Consider the following 16,531-nt stretch of genomic DNA (forward strand, 5'->3'; position numbering starts at 1 on the left):
AAGCCAGCGAGAGAGAGTAGAGTTGGGGAGGGGGGCTTTAAGTTCATGAGCTGGTGGCCCATCTGGTTTGAGTTACAGAAACCCCCCTTCTCAATTAGAGGCAGCATGATGTCAATAAAACGTCAGACTGGAGAAGCCATCACTTAAATTGTGCCTGTCAAGTTTTGTTCTTTCTTCAGCATTCCAGCCGGGCCGATGGGTCTGAAATGATTTGTAGTTTGATTAAGGTTACCACAATGTGCCATTTCTGATTTGATTTGGGTGCTTGCCTCACAAAAGTTGCCACAAAAGTTGTTTGCCTGTTACTGGAGATGCATGCACAGAGCAAAGTGAGGAAGGAAGGTGGCTTCCCCAGTCAACGTGCTTTTTGAGCAAGAAATCAGCTTTTGCTTTTAACTTTTAATTAGTTTTCCAACTCTAATTTTTCCATGTCTTTGCTCTTCACAACAGTTGTCTTTTTTCCAACTGTTACAGAGTTCTGCCCTGCACCTCTTAGATTTATGCTTGAATATTAAACCATGGGGAGGTTTGGAGACGCAGTCGTGACATTTATGTTTCTCCTCTCTTATTGCACATAAAATTTATTAGGAGTTCCCTGGTTTTTCAATGGGGCTTTCCCACCAAGACAGTTTTCTCTCTTCTACAAACCATGGATCATCCAGCAGTATGTACGTGCTGATATTTTGGATTATTAGTGTCATTTTAATTCTCAGAACGTTACTCACTTGCAGGTATGTTTCCAGCACGACAATCTGAAAAACCTGAAAAACAGCAATACACAAAAGGGGTCAAACATTCCCAACCACTCCCAGTGGGAAAACTTGGTGCACAAGGAACCCAGGAGCCTGCTACCCTCAAATCTGAAAACAATTATCATATGAATTTCAGGACTTTATAACACTAGAGAGTAAACCTGTAGCCAAAGGTGTTCATCCAGTCTGGAGATCATCAGGATGTGATGTGTTGGCAGTTTAGCAGTTTTACATGTAAAGCTTGTGCATTCAAATATTTAGCCCTCAACCACTCTTGAATTTAATCCACATCATAAAAGCTTTAAAATTCCAAGTGCAATAGCATGCAAGCTCTAAGCCGTGTAAATCACAAACTTTTGGCCCCATTTCTATGTCGCTGAACCGCTGAGCGTCTATCACATTGCATCTTAGATTCCTGTAAGCCTCACAAACATAAAGATTTAATCAAGCGATGTAAAAATATGACAGGTCTGGTTTAACAGCACTGCATCAAGAGGATCGACGACCTGTTAGCTGCCTTTGAGTCAATGCCAGTGTTCTTCTTAAGCATTTGAAAAGTGCTTGTGATTGGCATATTAGCTGCGCAGGGTCTGATGCACTCATACAGTGAAACAGAAAACTTTAATACTCATATGGAACCTCTCTAACATTGTAAAGATCCTGGTTTACTCACTGAACTGTACACTTAGCTTTTATGGTACAAGCATGACTGAAATTCCTCGTGTTAAATTAGACTGTTTTGTATAGCTCATGTTCCCCTGGCCTGTACTTTAAAAATCATAGTTACAGGTTGGACAAAATAAAGAGAACCTTTTCAGAAAGATGCATGGCTACAGATGTGTACAGATGTGTGTTTCTGGTTATGAAACAATGCATCAATGTCTTTGTAAACATGCTATAGTTTGTGCTCTATAGTTTGTGCTCGTGCACTGAAGACTTGGCCACTCTGGCTTGGTTAACTAACTGCATCCTGTTGTCTACATGCTGTGGACAATGTGTGTGCCTAGCCACAAACAGTGTGTGTGTGTCTGCCTATTTTTTTTTTTATAGACTTTGCCTTGTTTATGCAGACAACTCAACCCAAGAGTGACCCTCAGCAATGCAAAATGACCATCATGTGACTATTTAACAATTTTTTGACTATTCTATTAATCCTAAACCATATACGCACGATTTAACTTGATGCCATTTCAAAAATCATAGTGACACTAACAGTATTAAAAACATTGTATTTAAGTCTGATATTAAATGGATTCAAGGAACCTACAGCACTGTGCAGAACTTTTGAGTCACCCTTCATTTCTTTAGATTTTGCTTCCAAGGAGCCAGACTTTTTAAAGTGCTCTTGAGCAATAGTTGTCCAGGCTTTCTGAAAGCCTTTCAAAGTTTTTCTTTGAACACTGGCTGCTCTCTCACTCATCTTCATTCCACTCCATGTCGTCTGGCAATTTTCAGAGGAATGGGTTTTTTATTTGTTTGTTTGTTTGTTGAACCACTTAAAACCGACCGGTCTAACAGAAGGGATGAACCAGTGTATTTTAGGCACTTTGTTGTTCTAAAAACTCACAGTTGAATGTGTGATAACACATTTTGACAGAAATAAAATTGTGTTTTTCCACCAAAAAGGTGATTCCCAAAGAGCCAGTGGCTGAAAACCTTGCATATCTGAGCATGGCGTCCAGTACGTCCATATAAAAAAAAAAAAAAAAGAGGAACATGTACAAGTGAAGGAAAAAAGAAAAAGTGGCAGGCCTAGAATTTTTAAAAAGGACCCAAGAGATGCATCTGGCCCAGTTGATCCAGCTACTGTTCAGTGAAGCCTCATCAAAAATGGTCTTGATCGGTGCTCGAAAAGAAGACATTCTTAAGGAAGGGGAAAAAAAACCTTAAGAGAATCCAAAATTGGACAAAAACTGCCCTGAAAGTCAGTAGCAACAGGTCTCATGAAAAATATAAAATTTTTGGTTCAAATCAACATTGGAGTGTATGGAGGAAGTCAGGAGTACAGAGAGGTTCAACAGTGAGTGTTCACAGCCATCTGTGAAACAGAATGGAGGCTCTGCCAAGGTTTGGATCTGCATTTCAGCCAGTGGTGGTGGGGAGCTTGTCAAAACTGATGGAGTTATAAACACAGAAAAGTACCACTATCAGATTTTAATGTGAAAAGTATCAGATTAGAAACAGCTTCATTTTTTTTATGCATGACAGTGATGTTGATGACAATGCAGTAAGCATACCTGGATGGAAAAACACACGTTGGAACACTATAAGTCATGGATTAACCTCCCCACAGCCTGAACATCAACATTACAACATCCAACAGTATGGGATTGTCGTGACAAAGAATGTAACAAAAGGTCAAAGGAGCTTGCAAAGAAAAGCGTCTGGACTTCTTTAAGTTGCTTGAAGACGTTTCACCTCTCATCCGAGAAGCTTCTTCAGTTCTAAGGTCAAATGGTGGAGAGTCCCAGATATAAACCTAGTGGGAGTGACCCCCCACAGAGGGACAAAAGGACCCCCTGATGATCCTCTAATCACCTGAGCCAAGGTGGGAAACTGCGTGGGTCCCAATCAACCAGAGTTTCGGGTGAGTTCATTGTGAAACCTGGCCCTACCTTATCATGCGAATTCCTGAGGTCAGATGACCCAGGATGTGAGTGGGCGTTAAGGCGTCTGGGAAGGGATCTCAAAACTGGATTATAGATGGCAGAGAGTTGGTGTCGTAAACCCCCGCCTCTATTCAAAGATGGTCGCTCACAGTGGACATAGATGGCTTCTTTCACTCCTCTTTCAAACCATCTGTCCTCTCTGTCCAAAATGTGATCATTGGCATCCTCGAAAGAGTGTCAAGCAACTTAAAGAAGTCCAGACGCTTTTCTTTGCAAGCTCCTTTGACTACGATGACCTGGATGACTGAGAACCTTCACAGACAATGTAACAAAAGGCAGCCAGCAGCCAAAATAGAGCTGTGAATGTCCTTCAGGAAGCCCGGAAAACTATTCCCTACGTCTATTTAAAGAAATGACAAGAAGGCTTGTCTGAGAGGTGAGGCTATTCTGAAGAATAAAGGTGGTCACACCAAATATTGACTTTTCCCATTTTCCGAGCAAAAACTGAAGAAATTAAGCGTCTCTTGACTTTGTGCAGTACTGTACTTCCAAACAAAATGCCTTCATTTGCACTTTATATAATTACAGTACTCAAGGATGTCATTCATTTCTAAACGAAAATCCCTATTTTCCTGCCATTCACAAAGTTTATTGGAAGCTATGCAAACACCTTTAGGGGCTTTAAACTTTAAACAGAGTCAAATGTACACAGATTGGCCAGATCATTGAGTCACTAAGCAAACCTAAGATAACTGGCTTAAAAACAAGAAAGAAAGCCAAGCAAGCATGGGCAGATATTTGAGTTAGTCCTCATGCTCAACTGATGTTAATCCCAAACAAGCTAAATCGTTGTTATAGTTGGAAAATGTTCCCACTTGAAAGGACCTGCTTGAAGGACACTCCCATTAACGATCGGAAGCAAAAAGTGATGTCTAAACTGAAACTATGTGGGTGCTCAACAGAAAGGTTCACAGTAAAACCCTGTATTGGCCTACATTTCATGCTGGACAAATATTAAACTGTATTATATCGAGTGACTGGAAAATTAAAAACCAAACATAAGGCCCAGGGGCCAGAATCGGCCTGGCAAAGACTCAAATCCGGCCCACTGGGTGGCCTTGGAAAATGTGAAGGAGAACATCAATTTTGGACTTTTAACTGTATTTTCATAATTTTCCAGCTTTTCCTGAGATAAAGATCTCCCCTCATGGTCATTCATTTTAGGTCAAAGTAATTAATATATAGATTTCTGTAATTTCACGCATTTAATTCTTACAATTTAAGCCTAGACAATTTTCTTTCCAGCCCACATAATATCCAAGTGGGTTGTATATGCCTGCAACGTAAAATTAGTTTTAAGCAGAAACCCAAAGATCACCTACAGGTCACATGACCAATCTTGTCAGTGTTTGAAAGAAAGCCTTATGAGTCTGTCTTTTACTGGCTCACTAACTCACAAATATCCTGCAGTCAACCTGACTACAATCTAGACTCAGGTAGTTTCTGGCTGGTCACAGTTACAGCAGTCCCATTTATGTCTCACTGGCCATACTTGATCAGGGAAGCTGTTTTTAAATCTCAAAGAATGAGCAGATAAGAGAACAGATGTGTGCAGGGAGGGAAGTGAACTTAAGTGTGTGTTTCCTACATGGGAAATGTTCACCACAGGCAAAATGTTTGTAACATCATGCCACTAATTATATGTATTTACATTAAATTAAGGCAGACATATTTTATATTATCATCTAATTAACTGAGCCCCATTTGGATGAGACACAATATAAATCTGACAAACATCACCGGCTGTAATGTGAGGTTGGTAATGATTTCAGATTCCAGATTGAGACTCGAAGCGGTCCAAGTTCTCCATATGTCAACAAGGTGAGCTCATGGTAAGTCCCTGATTCTCCCATGTCAAACACAGAAACACATTCTCTCCAGCTCTGGCAGCCCAGTCCCAGGCCTTTTCTTTTTAGAGGCTTCTAATCCTGGTGGGTCCCTGGCCTGACGTCACACGGCCCTCTCCCCACCCCTCTGTCTGCTGATGTGCTGTACCCACGCTCTCATTTCCTTTGCAGCTCACGAACACCAATCACTGCCCCGGTCCTTTTGACTTCTTACGTCTGAGCATCTGATTAAAACAGACTGCCTCATCCGACGCCTCATTTGGCCAGCTGAGGCGTTTAAACCTTACAGAAAGGAGGCGCTGAGCGCTGATTCTGTGGGCTGGTGTGAGTACAAAGTAGCCAACCAGGCTCCCTCTCCTTCCCTCACTCGCCCTTCCCCACTCCTGTTGCATGTTCAGCTTCTTAGGCTTGATCACGTGACCAGGAAGTGTGGCTCTCTTCCATTTCCCCTCCTGAAGGAAAGAAAATATTTAAAAGGGGGCTGGCGCTAGGCTCTGTTACGTGGGCCTGGTTAAAAATAACTTAGATATTTAAGGCTGGAATCCCAGGGCAGGCAAAGGCTGGACAGCTTGCCGCCCGACAGGAGCTCTCGCCTCCCTCTCACTCTGTTTCTTGCTAACTTCTTCCTAACAGTGCTCCGTCGTCTGAAGCCATTTCGCCTTACCCACGATCAACACCCTGCACCTCAGAAACATTTTCCTACAACCAGTGGATGCTCAGGTCTACATTATTAAATGTTATGAAAATTCAGTTGGTGCTTCTCAGCCCAGCCGCAACTTTGTTTGGCTACTGAGGTTTGGCCGGAAACGTCCAAACAAAGCAGCCGGACAAACCCAGACTTCATCCATTTGCATACCATGACAGAACTGTAAACCAACAACTATCCATCAACTATCAAAAATTTTCACCACTGCAGTGATTTACATACAAGGCCACAGCACCACATGTGATATACTGTTGATCTAAAATAAGTACTGAACTGGACACCAAATCTAAATCCTTCAATAATTTGATTTAGCTTTAGATGATTAGAAAATGAATGCAACTCATCAGATCTGCCCCTAACCTAAGGTTATTTGAAAGAAGCACATCCAGTGAAAAGATGCTATATTGCATATTATTATAATATTTTAAACTGTAAACATATATTTTAATTTGGGAACAACTATTTGAAACAATGTTAACACCCATAAACTAATATATTAAGTACATTACATAATAATAATATTACTCACATAATATTTCAGTCAAATAACTAATAACAATTAGCCAGCTAGCAGAATAGCAATGCCTCAATTCCTTTTTCAGCTACAACTGCATAAAATTAACTGAAAATGTTTACGGTAATTTATTATTGTCCTTTCTTTCAGGTCTTTTCCACATTTGGGTTTTGGGCTGTAGGTCAGCAATTTAAATATAATCATTAGTGACATTTTTCTGTAAACCTGAAATGCTCAAAGAGCAGTTTGGGATTTTTGAACAGATGCTGTTGTCAAATAGTGCGCTGTAAGGGTAAGTTTAGCTGCGAATGTTACAAACATTTGCTGCTTTTGTGCCGCTTTTTTTCTTTTGTGCAGCACCAGTGAAGGAATTGAGACTCGTAGCTGTCTGAGTGCTACAAACCACAGCGATAGGGGAAATAATTTGATTACAGCCACAGTCAGTACCTCGTTGCTCGTGCTGTTCGAAAGCAAATAATCAGAAAGTCATCTGAACTTGAGTTCCTCTCTGGCTTTGCACTGGCTTTGCAAAACAAAAAGTTCCTACATATATAATTGTATTAAACCTAATGCGAGGTGGAGTAGTGGGGAAAGTACAGCGCTGAGATTCAACAAAGCTTGACTCAGCTTTCAAGAATTAGGGAAAGAATGAAAGCTATTTTTTAATTACTGAACAGCATCTGGAAGAGAGCACAGCAAACCTCAATATCTGGAGTTATGATCCGCTGATACTCATATGCACTTGGGCGCTTTCCAGGAGGGGGAACTTGACTGAGGGACACCAGTGGAAACAATGCCAGAAAAGCTCAAATTCTCCAGTGATAGGCAGTTAAGCGTTTTGTTATTCAGTGTTCACAAGTGTGTTGTTAGACTATAAAATACGTTTTTTTTATTTGAATAGCCACAGATTATGTCAGCAAACATTTTAGAAACAAAACCAAAAAGAACCCCCTCTCAGCACAGCCAACAACAACACCCCCGTTCTTCTTCAGGTAGGCATCATAGCACTCACACTTTATCCATGTTGATAAGCAGAAACAATACCAGGACACTTGTTGAAGTTAATCAGAGGGAAATATTACACCGTACAGATACTAAACAGTTATGCTTGCTCATACAAAAACATTACCTCAGTCTCACCACCTCCGATTCTTATGTCATCAATGCCTTGCAAAAAAAAAAAGTCTAAAACTGGGTATTGCAGATTTGTCTTTCATATTCTCAGCCGATACTGTGAGTGTTACATTAACATGTTCTATACAAGCGTCTGGTGTGAGTTACTAAATCACCACGACTTCATTGTGTCAGAAAAAGAACACAGCCTACAGTGGTGTCACCTTCTCCTCCTTTATCTCTTTCCTCTGTTCCTCCTCTGCCTGTCATTATTGCAAAAGCAACTCAGTTGTCAAAGCCAGGCCTTTGTTTTCAGGATCACTTTCACCACCATTATCTTCCATCATAAAGAATATGGCTATATTCACACAGGTTCCTTTATCTTCCTACCTGCTGTAGGAAGCAGGTCTTGAAGAACAAAAGATGTAGTGCAAACGTTGTTGGTGTGAAGCCATCACTTCCCACCGCACATTTACAGGCGTTAAAAGACAACGCAGGTTCGGATTTTAAGTCTCATAGTATTAGTATATCAAATTATTGCAGTGAGCTAACCAACAGGATACACTTGCTATTTACCAAAGAATATTTACATTTTAGTCTGCAATTTTCCCACGAGACTTGTTTGCCAGCCCAAGCGCTGTGCATTTGTGCAATTTCAAACGGTGAATGAAGATATTCACTGAGATGTGTCCTGTTGAAATGACGGCACATTTGTTGACATGCCTAACAGACAAGATCCTGATGCAGCAGGATCAGCAGCGAGCGCTTTGTTTGCTCTTGCATTGAACTCTTGATTCAATGTGTCTAATTATGCTGGATAGAGAGGTCTGTGTTAGTTCTCCTGTTCTGTGCAAACACTGCTGAGCCCAGTTCAAACGCAGCTCAAATGAGAAGTGTACTTTAATGCTTGCAGGAAAGGTTAAGTTTACAGTGCTGTTTATAGTTTTTCATGTGTTTTTTTTATGGGTTAAAAGTGACAGCAAGATAATTATTATGTGTCGTTTCTTGAAGAAACGTAGTAAAATGTTAAAAGGGATTTAATTCTAGTTGCCTATATTTCAAGCACACCACATAGCATTTGTTTCAGAATGATAACATATTTTGTATGTTGAAGGCCCATTTAAGGATAAGCATTGCACGTTACCTTTGGCTTTGGTGTGTAGCATGGCTAGCTCTCAGAATTTTGGCCATGCATAAACTGCAGTGTGTTTGCAATACAGTGTAAACATTCTAAATAATTATTAAAAATATTGTCCTAACATAATCATATTATTTTATAAATAATAAAATGATACATTTTGCAGAGCAGTGGGAACATTTGTTGCATGAAGGCTGGCCATAGACTGTATATAAAAGACAGGCATAGTCACCGTGGTCTCATTGATTTGTGGAGTGCCATTTTTTAAGTTTTTTTGTTTGGTTCTTTGATGTAAACCAGACGTCATAATTTAGAAAGGGAACTGAACATACCAGATGCTCATATAGTAGTGATCTGTCAGTGTCAGCCACGCCCTAAGGCAGGTCACAGGTACGTCACAGTTCACACTGATTCACGTCAGGCTTCAGTGCTCTCTCTTCGCAATCATTTTGAGTTGGGCAGTGTCACGTGGATCTATTTCTTTGTTCTTCATGAATAAAAAACAGAACAAAACGTACTTTTATATAGTGCTTAGACAGTCATTAGCCACCCAGTCAAATCAGTTTAATCAAATGCTCCAGCCAATGAAATCATGAAAAATATTCCTGAGAGAGTGAGATGGTTGCAGGTCAGAATGAAATTTAAAAGAAGATGGCTGTTACTTAGCTTTTTATATACAGTGTCGTGTGTAACATGTTACAAAGTAACGTCTTACATGTTTCAGTAACACAGTAGTGTAACGTGTCACTGTAGTAATTCAGTAACTACACTACATTTAATACTATGTCGTTACTTGTGTTGCAAGTGTTCTTTAGACATCTGTGTGCTGGGCGAAAAAAAACACATCCTGCACAATCCTGCTAGAAGATTATAGCTATAGGTTTATATTACTGGTGATAATATGACAGAGCATTTCCGGTCATTTGATCTCTTAATAAATTAGTAATGCAAGAAGTAGTGCAACAAATTACTTTCTCAATTTAGAAATCAAGTAATATATTTCATTACTTAATACATTACCTTTTCTTGAGTAACAACTCAGATGCTGGTTATGTATGAAAAAGCTTTGTAACAGCTAGATGGTCTCATGGTAACTGCTAATTAAAGATATGTTAACTTGATTTGTGAGTGATTGATGGTTGGTGCTCCAAAAATTCCTCTTGAAGACACGTCGATAAGTAACAGGAGTATATCCTACCCATGGCATACTGTCTTTTCATCTATTTTAACTTAGACTAATTTATCTTAAACTATAATTTACAAATAATTTACAAAATGAAACCTGAGTTGGATTAAATACGATGTTTCACTAAGGATTAAGACCATGCACTGAATAAGAAGGTGTCTACTGAGATTATAAATCAGGTGAGCAAGATAAAATCTGACATATTTTTTAAAAACAGAAGAGTCGCCTGCAGGACTTTGGAAAGACAGCAGGGTGCAACATTGGATTTACTTGCTTCCAGCATTTCCGTCATTTATATACAGGCTGTGTGAAGCAACTCAGTACTCAGTATGTCCAGGACTAGATAGTGTTTTCACTGCCTTACAGGTCTGTCCGAAAGCAAAGTATTCAACCCTCAGTATTGTCTGTGATTTATTTTTTGTGTTCAATAAAGCACTTTTTAATTATGTTTTTAAAGTGCTATACAAATGAAGGTTTGCATTATTAATTATTATTATTTCACAAACTATAAAGCCATCATGCATTATTCTGAAGATGAAAAAAACGACCACAAAGTTGATTAATTTGGAAGAAAAGCACTCAGCATAATATTTGCTTTAATTGCGTGACACAAATTAGATATTTAATGGGGGATATGAAACGACTCCCTATGCGGTCCTTTACACAGAGCTCCCTATTTCACAGTGAGTGGGGAGTAGTGAGTGGCCGAATGATTTCCAACACAGGGTCCTTGTCCCGGCTCGTGATGTAACATAGATAAACATAATGTTTACCCACAATAATTTGCATATTTACCTGTCATGGGATAGGCCACCGCTTTTGGCACTACTCTGTGCCACTAAATAACAAATCCACAATTACGACGGGAAACAAACGCAGCAATGACAAACACAAATAGAGTTGTTGTTATTGGATAAATACGCCAAAAGCAGAGGTACCTGGTGTTTTTACAACTCAGGGTTAGCTAATGAAACTAGGCCCTAATATCACCTGCTCACGTCAGGTGACTCTCCAGTCGTTATTAACGAAAGTCTCAGGTATTCCCATGTCAGCCGTGTGCAGAATTTAGAACAACGCGGTTCTTCAACCACATTTCGCACGACTAACAAAAAGTAAGGAGAGTCACGGTTGCTATGAATACAAACAAACTTCTCTCTCCAATCTTTCGCTCTCCTTGCCTCTCCCTCCAGTCCCCTCCCCTCCTCCCCCTTCCGCTAATGTTTTGTTGCCGGGGCGACAGAGGCGGTTCCCTTCGCTCCAGTGATTTAAGACGAATACCTCTCACGCGCTTCCCTCAGTTCAGACTGCCGGTCCCTGCATGGCAACAGGAGCAAGGGATTCCCCCCCTGCCCCGTCGCCCCAGTCTATCTTCCCGTTTAGCATCGTTTCAGCTTTAAAAATGCAGCAGCCCGGCAGCTTTTAACCCGTTCGCGGTGGCATGTCCTGGAACCAAAGTGTAATGCGCGACGCGGAGCAGAAACTTTAAAATCCGGGGGATATTCAAAGCAGTGCAGCCGCATCCTCAGAAGAATCTTTTCAAACGGGACTCCGCATATATATACATTTATATATATGTGTGTATATATAAACTCTAAGCGATGAGGTGTGGACCTGACAAACTTTTAATGACAACATCTGACTGACTAACATCTCCTTGTTGGACTACAACAGCCTGCGCTCGCCCCAGGGATCAGCCCGCGAGGATTTACGTTATTTTTCTGTTTAAATTTCAGGCAGCCTCCAAATGACGTCGAGATGGCATTAGGTGGAACCCTTCTGCCCTCCATATCCACCTTTGCCAGCGGCCCCACTATCAAGAGTAAATCTATAGGAAACGCCAATTTAGTGAGTATCCTGTGGTCACTTCATATTATGCGCGCATGCCAAAAAAAATAGCACTGTGTGGGGTAAAAAACAAAAATAAAAAAAGCATCAAAGAATTGGGTGCAGTGTATTTCTAGCGTGTTTGTTTTTCCAATGTGTCTCTCCCATGTTGTTACACTACAGCCAGGGCTTGACACCACGCTCCAATGGGGCGTGCACCAGTTTACACAGGCTGCTTTAGCGTGGAGACAGTGAGACATGCACGGGAAGCGCACATGGGCTACTGTATTGCTCCGTGGAGAGCATCCAGCTCGATTAGCTTTCCAATTAAATGCAGTTCAAATTCAAAATATTGAAAGGAAGATTATTCTGAGTCTGATCATTAAAAAAAGGGCCCACTCTTTATTCACCAGATATACCTGTGCCTCTTCTCGTGCTTTCAGCTACAAATCAGTATTCTTGGGAAGTGCTTACAGCCAAGGACACTTTCTGCACCACACTCAGCTCTGTAGCTAAGCTGTCATAATAATCAGTCTCCATACTGCAGATCCAGGTTCCCTTCACTCTAAATTACCCTGTTTTAGGGCTGTTTTCAAGCAGGACAGACAGGATAAAACCCTAGTGTGATTTTCTCGACTCTGTGCCTGTAAAAACAGCAACATGACACAAATGATCAAATTGTGCCAGCACACTCATAATTGCCTCTATAACTTTCCCGTAGAGATGGAAGGAGGAGTTGTCCCATCTTAAGAGATCCAGCGTGCCAGACGAAAGCAGCTGCCCCGACCCAGACCATCCCACTGCCACCAGCATGTCCAAGAAAGACACAGAGCTGGACCTGGACTTAGACTATGACTTTATTTTGTCCAACTCTATTCTGCAGCAGCAACAACTGCAGCAGCAACAGCAGGAGGATGCCATGGCATGCACCTCTGCCCAGGGACTGTCTCCTTCCCCTGGGTCTTTCACCTCATCTTACCCTCTCCCTTCCCCTCAGGGAACTGCCAGCGAGCTGCTCTACACCATTCCAGACATCAACGATGTTTCGCCCTCTGGAGGCTTCGTGGCCGAGCTCATGAGACCCGAGCTGGATCCGGCTTACCTCCAACCCACAAGCCTCCATGGGAAGTTTGTAGTCAAGACAACAATGGACATGGGAGATTACAACCAAAGCATGAATGTTAGCAAGGCCTGTGTTAACGCTGTGTCAGACCCGACTCCCTCACGTGCCTCGACGACCTTCGCGTGCCACAGGATAAAGCAGGAAAACCCCAGTAATTGCACCATCTCACAACCCATGGACCTACACCTGGCTGGAGTAAACTCCCATGGACGAGGAAGCCAGCAGCAGCAGCGTCCCAGCCACTTGGATCTTGGGTTCCATGGCAGAGGGCGCTCCATGACAAACAGCAGGTTATCCTCATCCTCTTCCCTCTCCCCGGACCACCCCTTGAGCCGGGAACACCAGGTGTTGGGCCATTCCCACTCTCAGATCCCTCTTCCTCCCCAGGGATACCACCATAGTTCGCCACCGGGATACACGTCCTACGCCCAGACATCATCCATGCAGTACCAAGGTTAGAGAGCATTTATTATAATAGAGAGTTCTTAAAACTGTGTTTTCTTAAAATCTGTCTAAGAACACAACTTATACAGAGTCAATGGTTTTAAACGAGCCATTGGTTCAAAGTATTGCACTTAAAAGGATCTTGTCCTCGTAAAACTCTTTAAAAGTCTAGCCCGCATACAGAATTTGAATTTCTATAGAATCTGTGTTGTTTGTTACTTTAAAACATTAAAACGAACCACTTCTCTGTTGTGGTGGGTTTTTTTTAATTAATTGTGGCACTGTGCAGTGTTTTGCAGAGAAGTATTAAAGCTTTTAGAATAGCAGCTTTATTTTGCACAAGCCTTTTATATGATTTAAGAGAGGCTGATGTTTTCTGAGTCCCTTCAAAGTTCGAGACAGAAGATACATTCTTTTTAAACAAATATTGAATTTTTATGCCTCTGTTATATCGGCTATAAGCCTACCCCACTGTTCAGTGACCTCTGATATAGTTATAAGTTTTCTCTGCTCATGTGGAGTATGATTAGGGACCATGATAACAGTTATTGTCACCTCTGTTTTTTGACTCCACAGAACCCCTCATGATATCTACTGGTGACTGCATGCCGGAGGAGCCAAAGCCTAAACGTGGTCGACGGTCCTGGCCGAGGAAGAGAGTGGCGACACACACGTGTGACTTTGTCGGCTGCGGGAAGACATACACAAAGAGCTCGCACCTTAAAGCGCACCATCGTACACACACAGGTATGCAGATGGGTGTTTGACGCTTCTGGCGTCCGCTTACACTAGTGTTAGCTTTTAGCCTTAGCACGCTCTCATTAAGCTTATTCTCTTATTTTCGTGATAGTTTCCTTGTTGAACATCACTTGCTCATTATGGACAAACATGTTTGAATAGGGGCTGGAAGGGTGGGGGCTGGGAGGGGGACTTGTTTAGCAGGTGCAGTAAAACAGGTTGATACTGATCCCTTTTCAAATACAAACCCCAGGCCGGATGGTTTGGCCTTTACACACTAGCTGCAGGACAGGATGGACCTCTTTTTCTCCTGAATGTGGGGAAGGCTGGGCCATTTTTAACCTCAGGGCCAGTGCTAACCGCTCTGTGTGTATTGTGTTTCCATCAAAGGGGAGAAGCCTTACCACTGCGACTGGGAGGGCTGTGGCTGGAAGTTTGCGCGTTCGGATGAGCTCACCCGCCACTACAGGAAACACACAGGCCACCGGCCGTTCCAGTGCCAGAAATGCGACCGGGCGTTTTCAAGGTCAGATCACCTAGCTCTCCACATGAAGAGACACTTATGAGACTTGGATGGTCGGTGGATGAAGGCTCCAGTGGGCGGGGAAGGGGACATATATGTACGTTAGCAGAACCCTGAACAAACCTGTGACCTACAGTTTTTTTTTTCTTTTAAACCACGATTTGCCTTCAAACTGGCGTCAAGCAACAAGACAAGCTGTGGTGTTCATGGCAAGAAACAAAAATGAAAGAGCGCTGGATCTTTAAGAGCCAAGAATTTCTCTCAAGACTGATCCCGTGCTCGCATGTTGTGCAGGTGACTCGACAAGACCTCTCAGCCAGGGTTGTAAACTTTTTTATGAAAGGGACCAAACTGGAATTTGTGTTATTTAACCGACAAAACTTGGAGGACCAGGTGCCAACTGTTTTTTTGGGGGTTTTTTCGAACTGGAAGTGTATTTTTGTCAGGGAAACCAGGAGCAACAGAAAAAACATCTCCAGAGGCCTTTACCAGCAACATGTCTTCATAGGCCCTGTAAACGACACACTGTACAATTAAATACATATATATTTATATACACATTTCACCTGCAATGCCATTGATTTCAGGTACAATGTTAATTTATACAGAATGGTGCTCAGTGACTCTGAAGGGTTTTTTTGTAATAAAAGGTACCAAAGATTATACAAAAAGGGTGAAATGAAAAAGTGCCATATGGTTTTTGTGTTTCTTGGAAACCTCTCTTCCGCAATCTGACTTAAATCAGGTAAACACTTCATTTTTTTTAAAGGTGATGGCAATCTTCAATGCACTGCAGCTGCAAAGTGCAATAATTTATATGAGACGCTTGTATTTTTGTATTGAATGAATAACTCTGAACAAATATTTGTTTGTTTATAGCCAAAATATGTAATATAATCTTGAACTTTGTACATTTGTAAATAATAATTCTTTGTTATTGTTTTGTATTTTACATTATAATAAAATGTATTTGGTATAAGAAGAAAAATCTTTATGACCTTTATGCCATTTCATTGACAACCTTTGATATCTAAAGACATGAACAGTTGGCAGGATGAAAGACATTAGTCCTATAAAAAAAAGTTTTACAGTAGGTTGAAGATTACTGCACTGACCTCTGTGGTAATGGTGAGATCACTCCAGGCGACCTAACACAATGTTGCCGTTAAAAAAGGTTTTCCAAAGAAAATTCACTCCTACAATGTCGCACTTCCATGGAGTTCTCTTTCCACCTGTCAGGCGGATGAATTGGGAGGACAACTGAGTTGGTGGCTGACGTTCAAGGGTGACACCAAATCTGACACCGATGTGCACAATAGGAGTACAAGCACTCAGATATGCTGCGGTGAGATAGATGACCTGAGACTTACAGCACTGAAAAGAGCTCAGTAGAAAGGTGATGTTGCTGAGCCGTTAAGGCTCTATACCTATACTGTGCAGGCCTCACAGTGTGACCTCGTAGAGATTTGGACTATAATAACCGTACTTATTTTTATGTATGTCAAATAAGTTTAAAATACAGATGGTGATCATTTTTAGATATTTAAATAGCCCTTCATTTTGACAGGGGATGTCAAAATGTAATAAATCTACCACTGTATCTAACACTGGGTTTGCAACAGCTGTGTTATTTATCACTAAGTATTTGGATTTGTAGCGTGATGACATTATAGCACCTTGCAAAGAATTGTATTAAATTTATCAAGAAAGAAAAAAGTAATTTACATCCTGATAAGAAAGAAAAGGGTAAAAACATAAGAACCCATGTATGAGTATTTACTTGTGTATTTAGATGTTGACACATTTGCTGTATAGTTACATTTATTAAAGTGGCACTTGGCAGGTGGGTGAAGCCTGAGATCAGATGTTGTGGTGAAGCAACGATAATAACAAAAACCCATAGAGACTCACCTTAAATTAAATCCTGAGTGAATTTGTACTGTGGCCTCCATTG

General features: G+C 41.3%; 1 protein-coding gene across 1 annotated transcript; it reads left to right on the forward strand.

Moving 5' to 3' along the window:
- Positions 1 to 11,221: 11,221 nt before the first annotated feature.
- On the forward strand, positions 11,222 to 15,565 carry klf4 (Kruppel like factor 4). Its single transcript, XM_026173638.2, has 5 exons — positions 11,222 to 11,528; positions 11,659 to 11,770; positions 12,471 to 13,326; positions 13,893 to 14,063; positions 14,445 to 15,565. Exons 1-5 carry the CDS (start codon positions 11,524 to 11,526, stop codon positions 14,618 to 14,620), a joined length of 1,320 nt encoding a protein of 439 aa, XP_026029423.1. The 5' UTR covers positions 11,222 to 11,523; the 3' UTR covers positions 14,621 to 15,565.
- The last annotated feature ends 966 nt before the right edge of the window (positions 15,566 to 16,531 follow it).

This window comes from Astatotilapia calliptera, chromosome 7 (assembly GCF_964374335.1).
Source record: "Astatotilapia calliptera chromosome 7, fAstCal68.1, whole genome shotgun sequence".
NCBI lineage: Eukaryota > Metazoa > Chordata > Actinopteri > Cichliformes > Cichlidae > Astatotilapia > Astatotilapia calliptera.